Genomic DNA, 16,661 nt, shown 5'->3' with positions numbered 1-16,661 from the left:
TGCCCAGCTGGTACGAGCACATCACCCGCGAGATGGTGCCAAGGAATCAGCCATGTGACTGGCTGCTCCTGGGCTGGGCAGGGAGCTGGCTGTGAACCCCAGCGCCAAGCCTCATGCTCACCCCTAGGACCTGCAACAAAGCTGTCACCATGACACTAGCTCCCACATACTTGTCTATCCCAGGGGGCTCTGTAGGGAGCAGGGTAAAAAGCTCTGGTTGTGTGTGGGGGACGTGTCCCAGCAGGGGACACTGTAGGGAATGGGGTGGAAGAGGTGGCTTTGGGGGAGCTCACACCTATTCTAGTCCCAGCCTCAGGCTCCAACCAAAGCAGGAGGTTCCTAACGGGGGATGAAACGTTTTTTCCCGTGGGTCCCCTTGTGAAGTGGAGGTGGCTTCCTGCACGGTCTGCACCCCTTTGTAGAAAGACACGTCCCCCTACCGGCATCTCTCTCCTGGAGGCAGCTCTCGCCATCCGGCAGCTGTTGTCGAAAGAGTCTTGTGAGTGCGTGACTCATGCTTCGCTGACTTCCCCCCCACGACCCACCCCAGACCCGGCTGAGGGGGAAGATGCCGCGTGCAGGGCTGGGCTGGTCTCTCAGCCCCTCTGCCTGTCACTTCAACAGGAAGAGCTGAAGGAAGCTGCAGCCTCGAGCGCTCGCCTTTGCTGCGCTCTGAGAAATCCCCTCATTTACCAGCAGGCCTGGTGACTAATCCCCACCGCATGGCGCACAGGGTGGGCGGGCAGGCAGGTACCCAGCTGTGTAAGGACAGGGCCTGGGCCTTCCTAGAACTCACTCAAGGCTGCTTTGATTAACCCATCGTTCCCCAGTGACAGTACGAAGCGCTCAGGGTAGTGGCCATATTATGGGCCCGATCCTGCCCTTTTGAAACCAACAGGAGTTTTGCCGTGGACTTAGACGGGAGCGGGATCTGGGTCTGTGTCCTCTCTTGTGGCCCAGTCCTGTGGGGTGAAGAGCCTTTTCCGGAAGGTGCTGGCGTACCCTCAGATTTCCTTGGGAGCTGAGGTTACTCAGCACCTTTCAGGATCAGACCCAGAGGAAGGGTGGTCTTGTGGTTAAGCCAGAGGCCTCAGAGACAGGACATCTGGGCTCAGTTCCTGTATCACCTTGGGCAAGTCATGTCACTGCTCCATGCCTCAGTTTCCCCACCTCTAAAATGGGGATAGCGAGAGGTAGACAAGCCATTTATTTCCCTTTGGTCTAGCCAGAAGCTGGTCTGGAAGGATTGGTCCGACTTCAGTGTCAGAGACCTGAGAGAGGTCACTACTGTCCTCTCAGGTTAAGAAGAGTGTGACTTCCCTACCTGATATATCCCTCCCTGTGTCACAGAGCTGGGGCTGGAAGTGGGGACTGCAGGCCAGGCTGGTGGGACTCCTTCCCTAGCTGAGTCACGGAGCTGGGCTCATGAGGCTCCTCCAAGCTGCCTGTTCAGTGGGGAAAGGCCCCTGATTCCCCCTCCTGCCTGGGGCGGGGCGGGGGGGGGGGGGACGACTTTCGGGTGCAGCGTGCTGAGAGATTTGCCTGCTCGGCCAGCTGCCCGCCAGCTGCTTATGTGAAAACTCTGCAGAGAGCTGAGCAGAGTCTTTCGAGGAACAAGCTTCCTCCTGAGATGAAGAAGAAACCAGCGAGGCTGGGAGAAGGGAAAGGCACCTGGCCAGGCTCCACGCATCCTCAGCTCAGCTTCAGCAGCAGCTGAGATGTGTCGGCCCAGGGGAGCTAGCATCTCAAACACGAGGGGGGTTTGCCTCCTAAAAACGGCTCTCAGGAAAGAGCACAAGGGATGGGGCTGAAATGGAAGCCGTACTTCAGTTTAACGCTTTACCTTTCAAAGGCTTGAACTGTTTTTTCCTCCTTTTCGGTATCTTTAGTCAAAGGTTAGAAGGATTGTTCATGCTGTGGAGGAAAGAGCCTTCACTCTCAGGTTGGAAGCAACAAAATCAAAGACAGCTTTATTTGACAGGGTTCAGAGTAGCAGCCGTGTTAGTCTGTATCCGCACAAAGAAAAGGAGGACTTGTGGCACCTTAGAGACTAACCAATTTATTTGAGCATAAGCTTTCCTGAGCTACACCCCACTTCATCGAGCGATTGCAAGGGAAGAATACAGCTGACAGAGAGCATCGCTGCCTCAGTTTCTCCGAAATACAAGCAATATCACACAAGCGTTTACACTCTTTTGTGGCCTGCATTAATTGAAAACATCTACATTTTGTTTATATCATGTCCTGTCTAATCCAGCATTTTCTCACTTTCACTTCTTAAAACAGCATTATCTCAAGGCTAGGTCACACTGACTGCGCTGCTGTTTTCCCACTCGCTTCTGACGTGAGCCCTGCTTCTACAGGTCCCGCGATATTAGGCTAAGACGTGGCATAACAGTTGCTCTGTTTCTAACAAATTAAAAATGGCGGCACTTAAACCCTCTCTTTCTTTCCTGTTTCCACAATGCCGTGTCTGCCGGGGGGCTGAGCAGGCAAAGGGCTCTGTCTACCGAGCCCCGGACCTTGTTTAACGGGTAATGTTGGATAGTGACTGGGTTAGGTGGACGGCTTTAGCCCGTTTATTTCATCCAAATTAATCATCATCCTGCAACTCCCCTTCCTTCAGCCCGCAGCTGGAGTGCCCCCTGGTGGGTGAACTTCAGACATGATCTGGTGGAGCAGAGTTCAGCTTTGAGTTCCCAGGCCCCCTGCATTAGTCAGGGGGGCAGCATGGGGATTGAAGCGGGGAGCCCACAGTCAGCACGTAGCTCATTGCTTAGCATTTCACGACAAGACTGGGCTTGAAGGACATTCCCCTGGTGCCTCCTTGTGGTTCACGTGAGAACCGCTGGGTCCAGCCTTTGGGGTGTATCCGCAAGGCTTGGGACCTGGGGGCAGTGCGGCTCAGATTCAGAACCAGGGCTGGCATTAGGGGGTAGCAAGCAGGGCAATTGCCTGGGGCCCCACGCCATAGGGGCCCTCTCAAAGCTACATTGCTCAGGCTTCGGCTGCAGCCCTGGGGGTTTCAGTGGAGTTGCCAGGCGTCTGGTTTTTGACCGGAACGCCCGGTCGAAAAGGGACCCTGGTGGCTCTAGTCGGGTCAGTCTGGTCAGCAGTGGCCCAGGGCTAAGGCCCCAGGGCCAGCTCTGCAGCTCCCATTGGCTGGGAACCACGGCCAATGGGAGCAGCGGGAGCGGCACCTGCGGGTGCGAGGGCAGCGCATGGAGTCTCCCTGGCTGCCCATGCGCCTAGGGGCCACAGGGACCTGGCGGCCACTTCCTGGGAGCCATGGTAAGCGCTGCTGGGACCCTGCACTCCCTCCCACACCCCAACCCTCTGCCCCAGCCCAGAGTCCCCTCCTGTACCCAAACTTCCTCCTGGAGCCCGCACCCTTTACCCCCTCCTGCACCCCAACCTCCTGCCACAGCCCCGAGCCCCCTCCTGCACCCTAAACCCCTTATCCCCGGCCCCACCCCAGAGCCAGCACCCCCAGCTGGAGCCCCCACCCCTCCTGCACCCCAACCCCCAGTCCCCTCCTGCACCCCAAACCCCTCATCCTTGGCCCCACCCCAGAGCCCACACCCCCAGCCAGAGCCCTCACTCCCCCTCCCGCACCCAACCCCCCCTTCCCAGCCCAGTGAAAGTGAGTGAGGGTGGGGGAGAGCGAGTGACAGAGGGAGGGGAGATGGAGTGAGCGGGGGTGGGGCCTCAGAGAAGGGGCAGGGCAGGGTGTTCAGTTTAGTGCCATTAGAAAGTTGGCAACCCTAGGTTTCAGCCCCATGAGGTGGGGCGTCAGCTTTCTGTCCTGAGCCCCAGCGAGTCTAACGCTTGCCCTGCTTGGCGGCCCCCTGAAACCTGCTTGCAGCCCCCCGGGGGGGCCCCAGACCTCTGGTTGAGAACCACTGGTCTGGAGAGAGAGGTTGCCAGCCTCCAGGTAGAGCCGCTGGAATAAAGTGAGACCACAGGACAAAGCTCACTTCAGAGCCCAGCCAGCACTGGTGATAGCCCATGGCAATGTGCCTGTAGTCAAGTGGTCATCATGGGGTTAACTGGGTTAATCACGGTATTATGGGTTGGAGCCATGTCCGCCTCTCCCTTACTTCCCGTTTGGTTAGCAGGGTTTCCCACTCCCACGCTCTGTTGGGTTGGAGTCCAGAGCAGCGGCGAGTTCCCAGCCTGCAGTCCTGGGAGCGTCTCTGTCCCTTTAGAAAGCCGCTCGGTCTGGTGGGAGTCACATCTGCCCCCAGCACACACCGGCTCCCATTTTACAATCCCTGCACTGGCCCCGATTCACTTCCCATTATTTCACGTGGCTTTGGGTGCCCGCACCCTGCTGGCCTGCCCCATCCACAGGGACTTCTCATGCTTGATTTCCCCAGGCTCGGGGGAAGGCGACCCCCCCTGCTGGTCCTTCACTTTTACCCTCGGCCCAGCTCTGAGAGCTTGGGGCTGGCAATGGCCACCCCATCTGTGCTGGCGCGGGGAAGGGTTTTCTAAAGCACCCTGGTCGCTTTCCGTTGCAGAAGCTCCGGGGATTTTCAGTGCTTTAGAAAACGCTGCCCGTTGTGCTTGTCTCATGTGGCTATAGTGACCCGACTGCAAACACTGTGATGCCCTTGTACTGCCCACGGGTACAGCAGAGCCCCGGGGGGATCTGGCTTTGAGGGACAGGAGGCAGCCTGGTTTTGAAAGTCCCAAGCAGTAGCGCTCCCAGCGCCTCCCTCAGGGGCCCGTCCCCAGCCTAATTCAGCCCCTGTTGAGTCCTGCCTTTGGGGTGTATCTCCCAGCCCCTGCCTGGCCTCCTGATGTTTCCTGGCTCCCTCCAGCTCTCCGCTGGACTCTCAGACCCCCTTTTCAGGCTGCTGGGACAGAATTCAGGGACCCCAAGAGGGACCCAGTGACAGACTGAGGCTGCGGCTCACAAACCCCACCCCAGGACTTGCAGCAGGGATGAGTCCAGAGAGGTTAGCAAGGCTCTGGGTGGGTCAGCGGACCGGCACTGACCTACAGGGTCTTTCCCATCTGAAGGTTGCTGAAGGTGACTCGGGTCAATAGTGCCAGGCCAGCCTGGTGGCTGCGGTGACAGGCCAATGGCCTGTGTGAAATGTTTGGGGCGTCTCACACCAGGTGTCCACATCTCAAATCCCCACCCCCATTCTCAACTGGCACTGACTGGCCCCCTTGTGGGCAGACCCACTGAGTGGGTCTCGGAGATTGAGCTCCCCTCTAGGTCCTAGATGGGGTCCCTCTAATGCAGGGCTGAAGCATGCTGGCCAAGAGAGGAGGCAGTTTTTTGGTGCAGAGACCATGTGTCTCTAGGTTCTGTGTTTGTACAGCACCTATCCCAATGGAGTCCTGGGGCAGGAGCGGGGCTCTTGGGCATGACTGCAGTACACATCAGACATCATTATATTAATACCCAGAGGATTCAGGTTTCCAGGACTCTCAGCCTGGTGCATTCGTTCCCTGGTGCTGCCTCTGCGAGGGGATGTTGGGATGCTTTGGCATGAAAGACATGACCAGCATTCAGGGCCAGATTAAGCCATGGGTCCCATAGGCCTCTGCCTGGGACTAAAGTCACTGCTGCTGCCCAAAGCTCAGCTTTCATTTGTAAAAGAATTACGTTTCCGGCCCTCATGGGGGCCAAGAAAAACTTGAAGCTGCGCCATGAATACAACCAGTGCAGTGGCGGCTTCCTGAGTCTGCAGAGAGCCTGAACCAAGAGCTCTGAGAAGGCTGAGCTGCACCAGTCATCTCAATGGGCTGTTTGCTACCAGACCCACTGCTCTGGGAGGGGGCCCTCACTGTTGTCACCCTGCAGGGGTGAAGATGGCAGGGCCCCGGTGTGCTATGCAGAGTCTTCAGCTCCGGTGGGTGGGAGCTTAAACCTCCACCTTTAGGGCAGACCCCAGCCTGCCGGAGTGCAGGGAGCAAGAGGGCAGGGGTGGGAAAGCCCAGCCTACCCACAGTGGAGTGGTAGTAAACTCCCCACCAGCTCGGCCAGTGGCCCTTGTGTGGGGTGTCCCTAGGGGGACCCATGTGATAGGCCTCAAGGTAACAGCCCTGGTAACGGATCCCTCTGCTTGGGCTCCACAGACTTTCCAGGGCCTTGCTCCCACTCTCACTGGGGCAGAGCTATGGCAAAGGGGTGGGGTCCACTAGAGGGGCCACCTGGGCCTGTTAGCTTTCATTTTCTGGGGCGCCCGTGCTGCCAGTCCCCCCCTGTTTTTGAGATCCAATGGTTGGGACCCATGGGGTAAGTTCCACATAGTAGTGCCCTCCATACAACAGCATCACCTTGGGGTGCGACCTTCTCCGGTGCCATGTGCTAAGGAGGCCTGGGCTGGGTTTCAGCCCCTGGATGGGAGACCCACCTGGCAGCAGACACTGAAGTTGGTGAGTCTGTTTCCAGTGAGTCCGTGCTGAGCCAGCGCCCCGTCCCCCATGAGCGGGAGGGGTGCTGCTGTGGGGGGCCATCTTTCAGCTGAGAGCCCTGGCCTTGGGTTTGCATAGCTATGGTCATTAAAGATCCCAGGCACTTTTTGCCTGCGTGGAGATGTTAACCCCATTGTTGTGGCTAAATTCCAACTCAGGGAACTGCAATCTGCAGCCCGAAATCCCCCTAGGATTTGGAAAGGATACAGTATTCTTCCTCACTTCCTGTCCTAAACTGTTGTGCAGTGTTGTTGTATGTAGCAAAACAGCTGCTGTGCTCCACTCCAGAGGTGGCTGCATTATAACGTTGGATGAAGTGATCAGTATATAAAGTGCTTTAGGATCCTTTAGGTAAATATATCAATGTAAGTTATTATTTATTATTAACAATGCCCAAAAGGCCCCTTCCCAGACTTTATCTAGGGCACAACCTCCCCATGAGGGGGAATATGGAGAGACAGTGGACTGAAGATTTGTTATAAGGCTCTGCCACTTCATAACAGATAGGCTCTTTGGAGGATACGGCTAGTGGGGCTGGGAGCCAGGAGCGCCAGGGTCCCCTTGCCCCCTCTCAGGTTCTGCGTCTCACACTAGACTTGGGAAGTCACCCCAAAATCTGGGAAATGGGGGTAATGATCAAATTTAGCCCCCTTTCCCTCCTGATAACACAGGGGAAGGGGGCTCCTTAGAGGGGTCTCCTCTACCCAAGTGAGGGATGTAAAAGATCCATGAGAGCACCCACTCGATCTCCCCTGGCCTGCTTAGTAGAGATGGGCCTGATCCAGCCCCTCAGCCTTTGGAGAGGCCTGGATCAGCCTCCAAAAGGTGGAAAGCCTGCCTCACTGTTTGTTGTTTTCTGAGTCAGTGCCTAGGTGAGACTTTCCCCTCGGACCCGGGCTGCTGAGATCTGCCTTGTTTGTTCTCTAAACAAACACACAGCAGGTAGGATCCTTTCCCGGAGCTACTGAGTCTCAAATCCCAGCCCCACACCTGCCACACACCGTCCGAGGCCTGGGCTGGGCGCTTTCCCACTTTCCCTGGGCGGTTACGCTGAACACCTGTCTCCAGGCTGCGGTCACGCTCATGTGACCGGGCTCGAGTTCCCAATGCCAGGTAACAGCCCCGGTAACCAGGCCCTCCGCCTGGGCCCCACAGTCCTCCCGGGGCCGCTCTAGTCGTGCTCCCAGCTGGGCACGGCTGAATCTGTCAGCACTGCCGCAGCAGGTGTTACTCCCCGCTCCCTCCCCAGCACACACACCCGGATTCTCCCAGGTGGGTCGCACGCCGACGCCAGCTCCTGGCGAAGAAAAGGAGGGAGCAAGAGGAGGCTTGTCTGTCCCTGCCGGCTGGGTGAGTGGGGAGCCGTGCTCCCGGCTCGCCCCTCCACTGGCCTCTAGCCCTCCGGTTGCTGATGTCTCTCAGGGCCGAGGACCAGGCAGGCTCCCCGCAGCGGGACCCCCCCAGAGCCAAGAAAGGGGGCATCAGGAGGCGGCTCGCCCAGCTCTTCTCCAGAAGTGAGATCAGCCTGACAGAGCTGCAGAGGAAGGAGGACAGCTGGGATGGCCCCAGCGCCCCAGGAGCTGCCACCCACCAGGATGGGAAAGGGAAGGGCAGGAGGAAAGAGAAGAGGAGCACGTTGCAGGGGTCCTTGCAGAGGTGAGCCCCCCGGAGGCGGGCAGTGGGTGAGCTGCAGCTTCTGGCTGCGGGAGTAGGGGTCTGCTAGCTTGGGTCTGGGGACGACTGCACACGTGTGTGTGTATGGGGTGTTTGCCCATCAGTGCGACGGGTGGGTTTGTGCATGCACGTGAGTGACTGTGACAGGCATGTGTGTATAGGTGTGTTTTCACATGTGCCTGACAAGGCGTGGTGCATCTGGTGGGCACGTTTGTCCATGTGCACGTTGTGATTGTGACGGGCACGGGGCTAGGCGTGTGTGCGCGCTAGGGGCATGTTCCGCGTTCAGCTGTGAATGTTTATCCCCCTCACACGCTCCCCACCCAGGGACGTGCTGAGCTGTGGCTGTACAGATTGGGCCTCCTTTGCTCTTGGGGTGTTTATAGGAGCCCTTTTGGGAAGCAGTCCCGCTGCTGAGTCAGCCTGGGGAGGTTTGATAGGAGACTAGGATCTGGGTCTGTCTTTCATTCCCAGCCCATGAGGAAGCGGGAGCAGCCCCTAGGCTGGCACGCTTGAGGAAGGGGGCTGAATTCTTGCCCTTGTCGCCTTTGTGTGAACAGGTCGCTATCTGGCCTGCTAGGCCCTTTCCTAATGGGTCCAAGCTTGTAGTGTCCAGACCACATACAACCTGGTGGTTTCAGAATCTAATCAGTGCTTGGAGTAACGTAACCCATCCAGTCAATACACACCCCAGCAGTCAATACATCCTGTCCACATGCATCTCACAGTCAGGGTATCTGGTCCATACACAAGGGATACAGTCCCGCTGCCTGGTCCATATACACCTTATATTCAGCATGATCTTTTTTGCAGTATCTGGTCTGTACATAGCTTGAATCCATGGTGCTTGGTCCATGGGAACCTCAAAGTCAAGGTGTCCAGCCTGTACCCCTCAGAATGGGCTGTAGATTCAGGAGGCCAACTCCCCACCCTAGTACACCCAGGCCAAACAAGATGCATTCCTGTCCTACCCGATGGGATGGGGAAGTGGGCGGCAAAGTCCCTCAAGATAGAGTCGAGGGAGCCTGTGCTCATAGATTGGAGGGTTCTGCCTTCTGAGAGAAATGTTGGTTCTTCTCATGATGGTCTGAGATCGTTGGGAGACAACCGAAAAGCCCAGGTACTCCCCTCTTTCCACCTGGACCGGGGTCTGAGCCAGGCAGTTTGGATTCAGTGCTTTCCCCGAGGTCAGGCAGACTGGGCTCTGGGCCCGTCACTAGCACCAATGTCTCCCATGGACTTTGCGCTTCACTCTAGGATGGCCGAGGAGGACAAGAGCTCAGCTGGGGGAAGACGCAGCGAGGAGCGCCCCCATCCCAGCCGGCCCCAGAAGTCATCCTCGAAGGTGAGGCCTCTCTGGCGTGAATGGCCGTGGAAAGGACAAGTGTCTGGCCTGGGGCGTGCGGGATGGCTCAGCTCCTGGGGCAGAAGGCATTGTAGAGAGGCCTGTGAGCTTCCCCTGGGCAGAGCCAGCGGGTCAGGCGCTGTAGCACTCTCCTTCCTTTGGTAACGGATACCCAGAGGCCTGCCCGATTCTCCAACATGTGACGCCGGGCTTGCTCGGCCCTTTGTGCTGCTGGCAGCAGGGACCCTGGGCACCGGGCCGCTCAGAGCGCAAGGCCGTGGCCAGTCTGCTCCACTGCACATGCCTGAGGCTGGCCCTGCTGTTGGGGCTGGCCGCCCTGGCACATGTGAGGTTTAAGGAGACAGGTTCTCCGGCTGGGCTGGAGTGTGGTCTAGTGGTTGAAGAGGGGACCCAGGGACTTGGGTTCTCTTCCTGGCTCTGCCATTCACCTGCTCTGGGACTTTGGACAAGTCGCTGAATCATTGTGTGCCTCAGTTTCCCCACCTGTAAATGGGGATAATTGTACTTGAAATCCCCAGGAGGAGGGATCCTGCTTTCAGAACTGCAGCCTTCTGTGCCTCTCCCATCAGAGGCCGCCTCCATCCAGGGAGGGGAGTATCCCAGAAGCTTGTCTGGCTGCTTTCCGCGGGCAAGGGTCTGTGCTGGGTACAGTGAGGCTTGTGGGCATGGGGCATCACTGATTAATGATATTTTGCACTTCAAGAGAGACAGATGCTCCAGGCTCGCAAAGCGCATCACAAACGTTAATGAGTGATGCCCCAGACCCGTCCCCATGGAGGTGGGGCAGTCCCGTTTCCCCGATGACAGATGGGGAAACTAAGGCACAGGGATGGGAAATTGCCAGGATCAGTGACCCTGGCGGCCAGATTCTCCCCAGCCTTGTGGTGTCAGTTACAACATTGTTATTGGGTGGTGTTTCACACTCACTCTCCACAGGAGCAAATTGGTGACACAAGGCGCAAAGCAGGGGAGAATCAGGAAACAGAATCCAGCAGTCCTGGCTCCCCAACCATCCCTTACTCTAGTTATCAGACCCCCTGGGGATTCACCGTAGCTTTGCTGTGGGTGCCTTTCTCCCTTCCTGCTGATCTCACTGACTTCTGCAGAAGCAGCAGGTTGAGGGCCATTTCCTGTGGGGCGAGGGTTCCCTCTCTTGGGAACTTGGGAGTACTACAGGACAATCAGAGCAATGCCTTTGAATTTCCTGAGGGGCAGCCGTGTTAGTCTGTATCAGCAAAAAAAACCGAGGAGTCCTTGTGGCACCTTAGAGACTAACACATTTATTTGGGCATAAGTTTTCGTGGGCTAAAGCCCACTTCATCAGATGCATGCAGTGGAAAATACAGGAGGAAGATATATACATATATACAGACCTAAAAGTCACAATTCTTCAACAAAAAAACTTCAAAAACAGAGTCCAACGAGAAACTGCAGAACTGGAATTAATTTGCAAACTGGACACCATTAAATTAGGCTTGAATAAAGACTGGGAGTGGATGGGTCATTACACAGAGTAAAAACTATTTCCCCCTGCTAATTTTCCCCCTACCGTTACTCACACCTTCTTGTCAACTGTTGGAAATGGGCCATCCTGGTTATCACTACAAAAGTTTTTTTTTCTCCTGCTGATAATAGCCCACCTTAATTGATTAGTCTCATTAGAGTTGGTATGGCAACACCCATTTTTCATGTTCTCTGTGTATATATATCTTCCTACTGTATTTTCCACTGCATGCATCTGATGAAGTGGGTTTTAGCCCATGAAAGCTTATGCCCAAATAAATTTGTTAGTCTCCAAGGTGCCACAAGTACTCCTCGTTCTTTCTGGAATTTCCTGTTTCCCATGTAATTCTGTCCGTGCTTTGACCCGGCTAGCATTTGAAAGCCATAAACAGGGAGATCTGGGGGGAAACACATGGGCCCATCACTAAACCCCACTGAAAGCCATTGGGCTGGGACAGCTTTGGGGAGGGACGAGTTCCCCTAACTGGGGAAAGCATATGCGCATCTATATATTTTCTCCAGCTCTCTCTGTCTGTTTCCCTCTGTCTCTCACCTGTCCGTCCATCCATCATGGTAAATAATATCTGCAAGACACCTAGCCTGGCTCTGCGGCAGGAACTGAGCATGTGCGATCTAGGCTGTGCTTTGCAGGGACATGGCTGTAAGAGGATGGGATTTTTCCCATCATTTAATGGGGCCCCCAAATCCCCCACCATGATGTTCCTTCTGTGGGTGTTTGTGATGCTAGTGCAAGGAGATGAGCAGAAACCATCAGGGGAAGATTTGAATTGGAAGTAGTTTGGTAACTGAGGCTGGTTTGGAGTACAGTTAGAGAGTGGAGCCAGAACTGCTAATCACAAGTGGCCAAAAACCGTAAGTCAGCCCCGCAGAATCATGAGATGGGCTTAAACTCTCATGAGATTTTTAAAAACCAATAAATGATGGGTTCTTTTTATGGGCCTTCTGTCTGTGCTTAAGGGCTTTTCTCAGCAATCATGAGGGCTAGGAACTTACTTTCGTTTTAATGGAAGTTGAGAGTCTCCTGTGATCACCTGACTCCAGGAACTGGGGCTCTAAGAAAACCACGAAATGTCACAAGCGTCATGATAAAATTGTGAGAGTGGGCAACACTCTATGGCAGTCATTGATTGTATCTACAACCTGGTCTGTTCCCATGGCAAACATCCTGAGGCCTCCTCTAGAAACACACCCGCTCTGGGGTTCCTGCACGTTTCTCCTCCGCTCCCTGCGTTTCGTCAGAGCAGGGATCTGCGACTCCAGAGAAGAATTTGCTCAGGGACGGTGCAGGGATCCCCAAACTTCAGCAGAGACACTGCTACACCAGCCCGTTCATCAGAGCTGAGGGGCGTTGGTGGGGAGCTTGCGCAGAGCCTGGCTCTAGAGCCCATCAGCCCAGTGAACGCCTGGGAACGTTATAGGACAGAAAACAACCCAGTGTCTATTAAAGGAGAGAAACCTGCCCCAATCCCGGTCCCTGCTCTGGGCTGCGTGAGTCACTCCTGGTGTTAGCGCCATTCTCGTTGGAAGCTGTCCATGGGGTGGGTGAGGGAACGTGTGAAAGTGGGGGATCTAATCTCCCCAGCTGTCCGGGGAACAGGTGTGCTCCACTGGCCTGTGTCTAATAGCTTCAGCTCCTTCCTGCTGCACCAGTGACTCCCGAGGGTGGAGCCCCTCTGGCTGTTTGCTCGGAAGCCAGCGCCTTGCCCCAGGGGAAGGCTGGAGCTACGTTCTAGCCTGGCTCAGCTGGGGCACGTGGAACCACTAGCTGCTTGGTACGGTGTAGGGGCCAATGGGGATTATGTAAGGCTGGCGCTCGCTCTGCTGCTACGTGTCAGATCCCTTCTGCTGCCAGCCTGCACGTCCCCAGAGACAGGGACACAGGGGCCACCTCCTATCTGCTGGATCAGGAGCCCAGGCCTCCCGCATTAGCCCAGGGACTGGGATCTCCTCTAGTGAGCAGGATTTACTATAATCCAGAGACACAGAGACTTGGACCTGGTCCAGTGACGCAGGGACCAGCGCCTTAGTTGCTGAGTCAGAGGTTAGGACTTTCCCCGTGAGTTGGGCTGGGATCTCTTTCAGTGACTAGGAGCTCCCATAGTCCAGGGACATGGAGTCAGGGGGAGCCAGTGGGACAGGGGACAGGCCTTGTTGAGTGACAGGAGCACGAAGATCTCCTAGAGCGTGGGGTCTGCTCCACTCCCCCAGCAATTGGGAGAAGGGCTTTCTCTTAGGACCCTCCCTCCTCTTGTGTGGCACCGCTGATCTGCACGGGAGCTGCCGAAACTGACAGCCAGAGACAAAGTGAGGGGCGCTGGCCAACCTCCTGGATCCCCTCCCCTGCCGGGCCTGAGTTCTCGTTCATTTCTTGGAGTTGCCTTGATGCCGTGGGAGCGAGGGAAGGACACTCTGATCCTGCCCCTGCTGGACCAGCTGTCTCCTGGGCTCACACTTTCCACTTCCCTCCTTTACCAGCTGGAGAATCTGGCTGAGATGCAGGTCTGCCCGCCTGCCCCTGTTAACAGAGATCCCCATGTGGGAGCCGTCTCTGCACAGGGATCACGATGCACAGTTGAAGAAGACCCACAGGCAGGAGCTGGCAAGCCCCAGGCACTGTGGAAATGCAGTTATCTGGGAGAAGGTGGCTCAGGAGATGGGTTCTGGGTTCTGGATCTTCTCTCACTTGCCAGTTCCAAGCCAGCCAGAAACCAGATCTCATCCCCATAGATGTGAAGCAAATGGGAAGGCAGGGGGAGTGTGAGTCCAGTGCGCTGTGACAAAGCTACATCACAACTAGCTCTTGTGTTGCTGACTCAGCAGAGGCTAAGGGTTGAACGAGCCGTGGAGACGGGGCAGGCCTGTCTGGGTCAGTGCTAAGTTGCCCAGGCAGGGCCGGGTGAGGGTGGCTTGCCCTGCTGATGCCCGTGCTGCCCCTGTCCGGCAGATAGGCACTCTGCAGGGCTGGGATGCCAGCACTAGGACGCTGGAGCGTATCTGGAGTGTCCCCCATTGCTCCCATCAAACCCAGCAGCGTGGACGTGAATCAGTTCTAGAACCAGGGGAGCCTGGGTGACACCAAGCATTTGCCAGGGGTGCGGGGACACACACAGAATTCCAGCCTCCAGGCCAGTCGTGTGCAGGATCCTGCCCTTGTGAGCCTTGGCGCAGGGCAGGGGCTCTCGCTGGTGCTCCTGCTAGCCAGCACCTCCGTGCTGCTGTGTGGGGATGGAGCGCTTTAGTGGCTGCTTACTGCCTCCTGCCTGTGCACCCGCACCTGATTCCCTCTCCTTCCCCCCGCAGCTGCATGCTCTCAGCTACTCAGAGTCCGACCTCTGGAGGAACGGCCTCCTGCGGACGTTTGGGACCCTGCCCTGGCGGAGGCGGCAAAGCAGCCATCTGGAGCTCTCAGGCACCGGCGCTGGTGGTACGGGACATCTGGGGAGCTCACTGGGCAAGCCCTGGCCTTTCGGGCGGCTACAGAGACCAGCGGTCGGCAGTGATTTGGATATGGCAGGCCGGCTTGACCTGTGCTCTGCTGGGAACCTGGCCAAAGAGCAGGAGACTCCAGAGCCATCTGCTTGGCCCAGGGACACAGGAAACTCGAAGCCAGCCATACCCAGCCAGGTGGAAATCTTCACATCCTTTGACTCTCTGCTGGGCAAAGAAAATGAGAGTTCCTGGGGAGGGTCTGTTTCCATCAGCAGCACCTCCCTGGACTTCCCCACCAGCCCTGAGACGCAGGAGGAAGACTACAAGCTTCCAGCTGCCCAGGAGGAACCCAGCAGAGCCTCGGAGCCTCTGCCAGAGTGGGCTGAAAGAGTTTTCCAAGAGTATTTAGACTCAGGGACCTTCCGCCCTAAGGTGGCGGGACAGCCAGACCATGTGAGCCATGGCCACAGAGAATCCATCTCTGAACCAGAGACTTGTCCATTCACCAGCCCTGCCTATAATCGGATCAGCAGGACAGAGGACCCTGCAATAGGCAGGGAGAGCCCGGAATGGCCTCTGGAGACTATCAGTGGGGTTGAACCCACCCCTGCCAAGAGGCCTGCGAAGATCCGCTACGAGGTAATGATCACTCTGACCAAGGAGCAGGAAGAGGGTGCGAAGAGCGGAGCAGAGGATCGGCCTAGGGTCCATGGGAATGGACCGGGTTCCCACGGAGTTGCGAAGTCACCTGGGGAGGCAGGAGTTTCTCAGGGGATTGCTGAGTTGCAGAAAATGGATGAGCAATGTCATGGGGAACCAGCCAGACCGGCTCTCCAGCTGGCAGCACACAAGGAATTCCAAACCTTCACGCGGCAAAGGGAGGGTACTGTTGGGGTGACCGGGCAGGTCCGCCCAGTCCCAGGGTGCCTGGTGACACCTCTGCAAGGATCAGAGCCCAGCCCCAGGCAGAGACGGGACGGGCAGGAACAGAGCCTGTGCCACGGCAGGGACCTCTTGGCAGCGGAGGGGAGAGCCGTCCGTGCGGCAGGAGCCCCGGCCAGCAGGTATGTGAGGAAACAGGTTTTGAAAGGAACCTGGGCCAGCCCAGGTCGGCAAGAACTGGGGAGGGAGGCATGTCTCTGCAGAATGGAGCCAGAGTGTCTCTGCGCCCCACACTGGGAGCTGTATTCATCCTTGGCACCTGAGCTCTCTCCACCTCTGCCTAACTCATTTTCCCTGAGCAGCTGGGAAGGGACCCGAGAAGAGGAACCTCTGGCCGGGTTTGCAGAGGGCCGGTGTGCCCACTGACGTCATGGGAGGGATGGGGACTCAGCCCTGCTGAGAACCAAGCCACTCATTCATAAAAACAGTGAAAGGGGCTCCCCGAGTTCTGGGCTTGTATAACTCCTGGTGGGATGGGGGTCGGATCTGGGGGCCTCAGCTCTAAAAATGCAGGGCCAGATTCAGCTCCCAGTTCCATGGGTGTCAATGCAGAGTGAGCGCACTGATGGCAGTGGAGTCACTCTGGATTGACTCCTGGGGCTGGAGAGCAGAATTCAACCTGCCTGAGGCATCAAGAAACAACCTGGATTACAAATATATATATATATATATGGCTACATTCCAACCTGGGGATCCAACCCCCGGTTCAGCTGATGCACCCTCCTGTCCCAGTCATGCTCCTTTTGGGAGGGGGGCTTTCCCCAGGGGTTTGCAAGCCCAAATGCTTTTAACAGCCGGGAGTGTTGGCATCCGGGATGAGTCTGGGTCACGCTGCAGGAGGGTTTCGGTCCGAGTCTGAGGCTATTTTAAATATTGTCGTGACTTTGTGCCTGAGATGGAATCAACCAGCCAGCACTTCTGCCAAGCAGAAGGGGGAAAAAAATAGGAGCCAGTTATTGAGATTAACGAGCCTTGCCCGAATTCTTAACGCAGTCTCTCTGGCAGCAAACCCTCTGGCCCAAGTCCTTTCAGGCAGCATGGATCATGACCTTTTTTTTTGCATTAAAGACCACAGGGTGCTGGCTGCAGATTGGATTTCCATTAGGCTCCACTGGGCAGCCAGCCCACCATTGTGTGTCCAGATGTCTGGGGTTGTTACCTGAGCAGCTCAGTCTTTCTGCGTGCAGACATGTATTTTGTAGGAGCAAGGCAGTCACAGGAGTTTGCTGTTGTTGAAAACATAGCTCCATCAATGGACTATTGGGGTTCAGGCCAGGGGAAGCCCCCAAAG

At 56.5% G+C, this 16,661-nt stretch overlaps 1 protein-coding gene across 2 annotated transcripts in view; it reads left to right on the top strand.

Annotated features, from left to right (window-relative positions):
• The first annotated feature begins 7,588 nt into the window (after window positions 1-7,588).
• CRYBG2 (crystallin beta-gamma domain containing 2) overlaps window positions 7,589-16,661 on the top strand; it is a 36,923-nt gene continuing 27,850 nt past the window's right edge. The window contains exons 1-3 of one of the 2 annotated variants that reach the window (XM_037881548.2): window positions 7,589-8,091; window positions 9,367-9,454; window positions 14,300-15,492. In XM_037881548.2, the coding sequence (XP_037737476.2) occupies window positions 7,847-8,091; window positions 9,367-9,454; window positions 14,300-15,492 (1,526 nt within the window). In that variant the 5' untranslated portion in view covers window positions 7,589-7,846. The remainder of the gene's footprint in view (window positions 8,092-9,366; window positions 9,455-14,299; window positions 15,493-16,661) is intronic. The other variant, XM_043532027.1, reaches the window with a different exon arrangement.

This window comes from Chelonia mydas, chromosome 19 (genome assembly GCF_015237465.2).
Source record: "Chelonia mydas isolate rCheMyd1 chromosome 19, rCheMyd1.pri.v2, whole genome shotgun sequence".
Taxonomy (NCBI): domain Eukaryota; kingdom Metazoa; phylum Chordata; order Testudines; family Cheloniidae; genus Chelonia; species Chelonia mydas.
The sequence above is the reverse complement of the archived record's forward strand: the minus strand, read 5'-3'. Positions and strand labels throughout refer to the sequence as shown.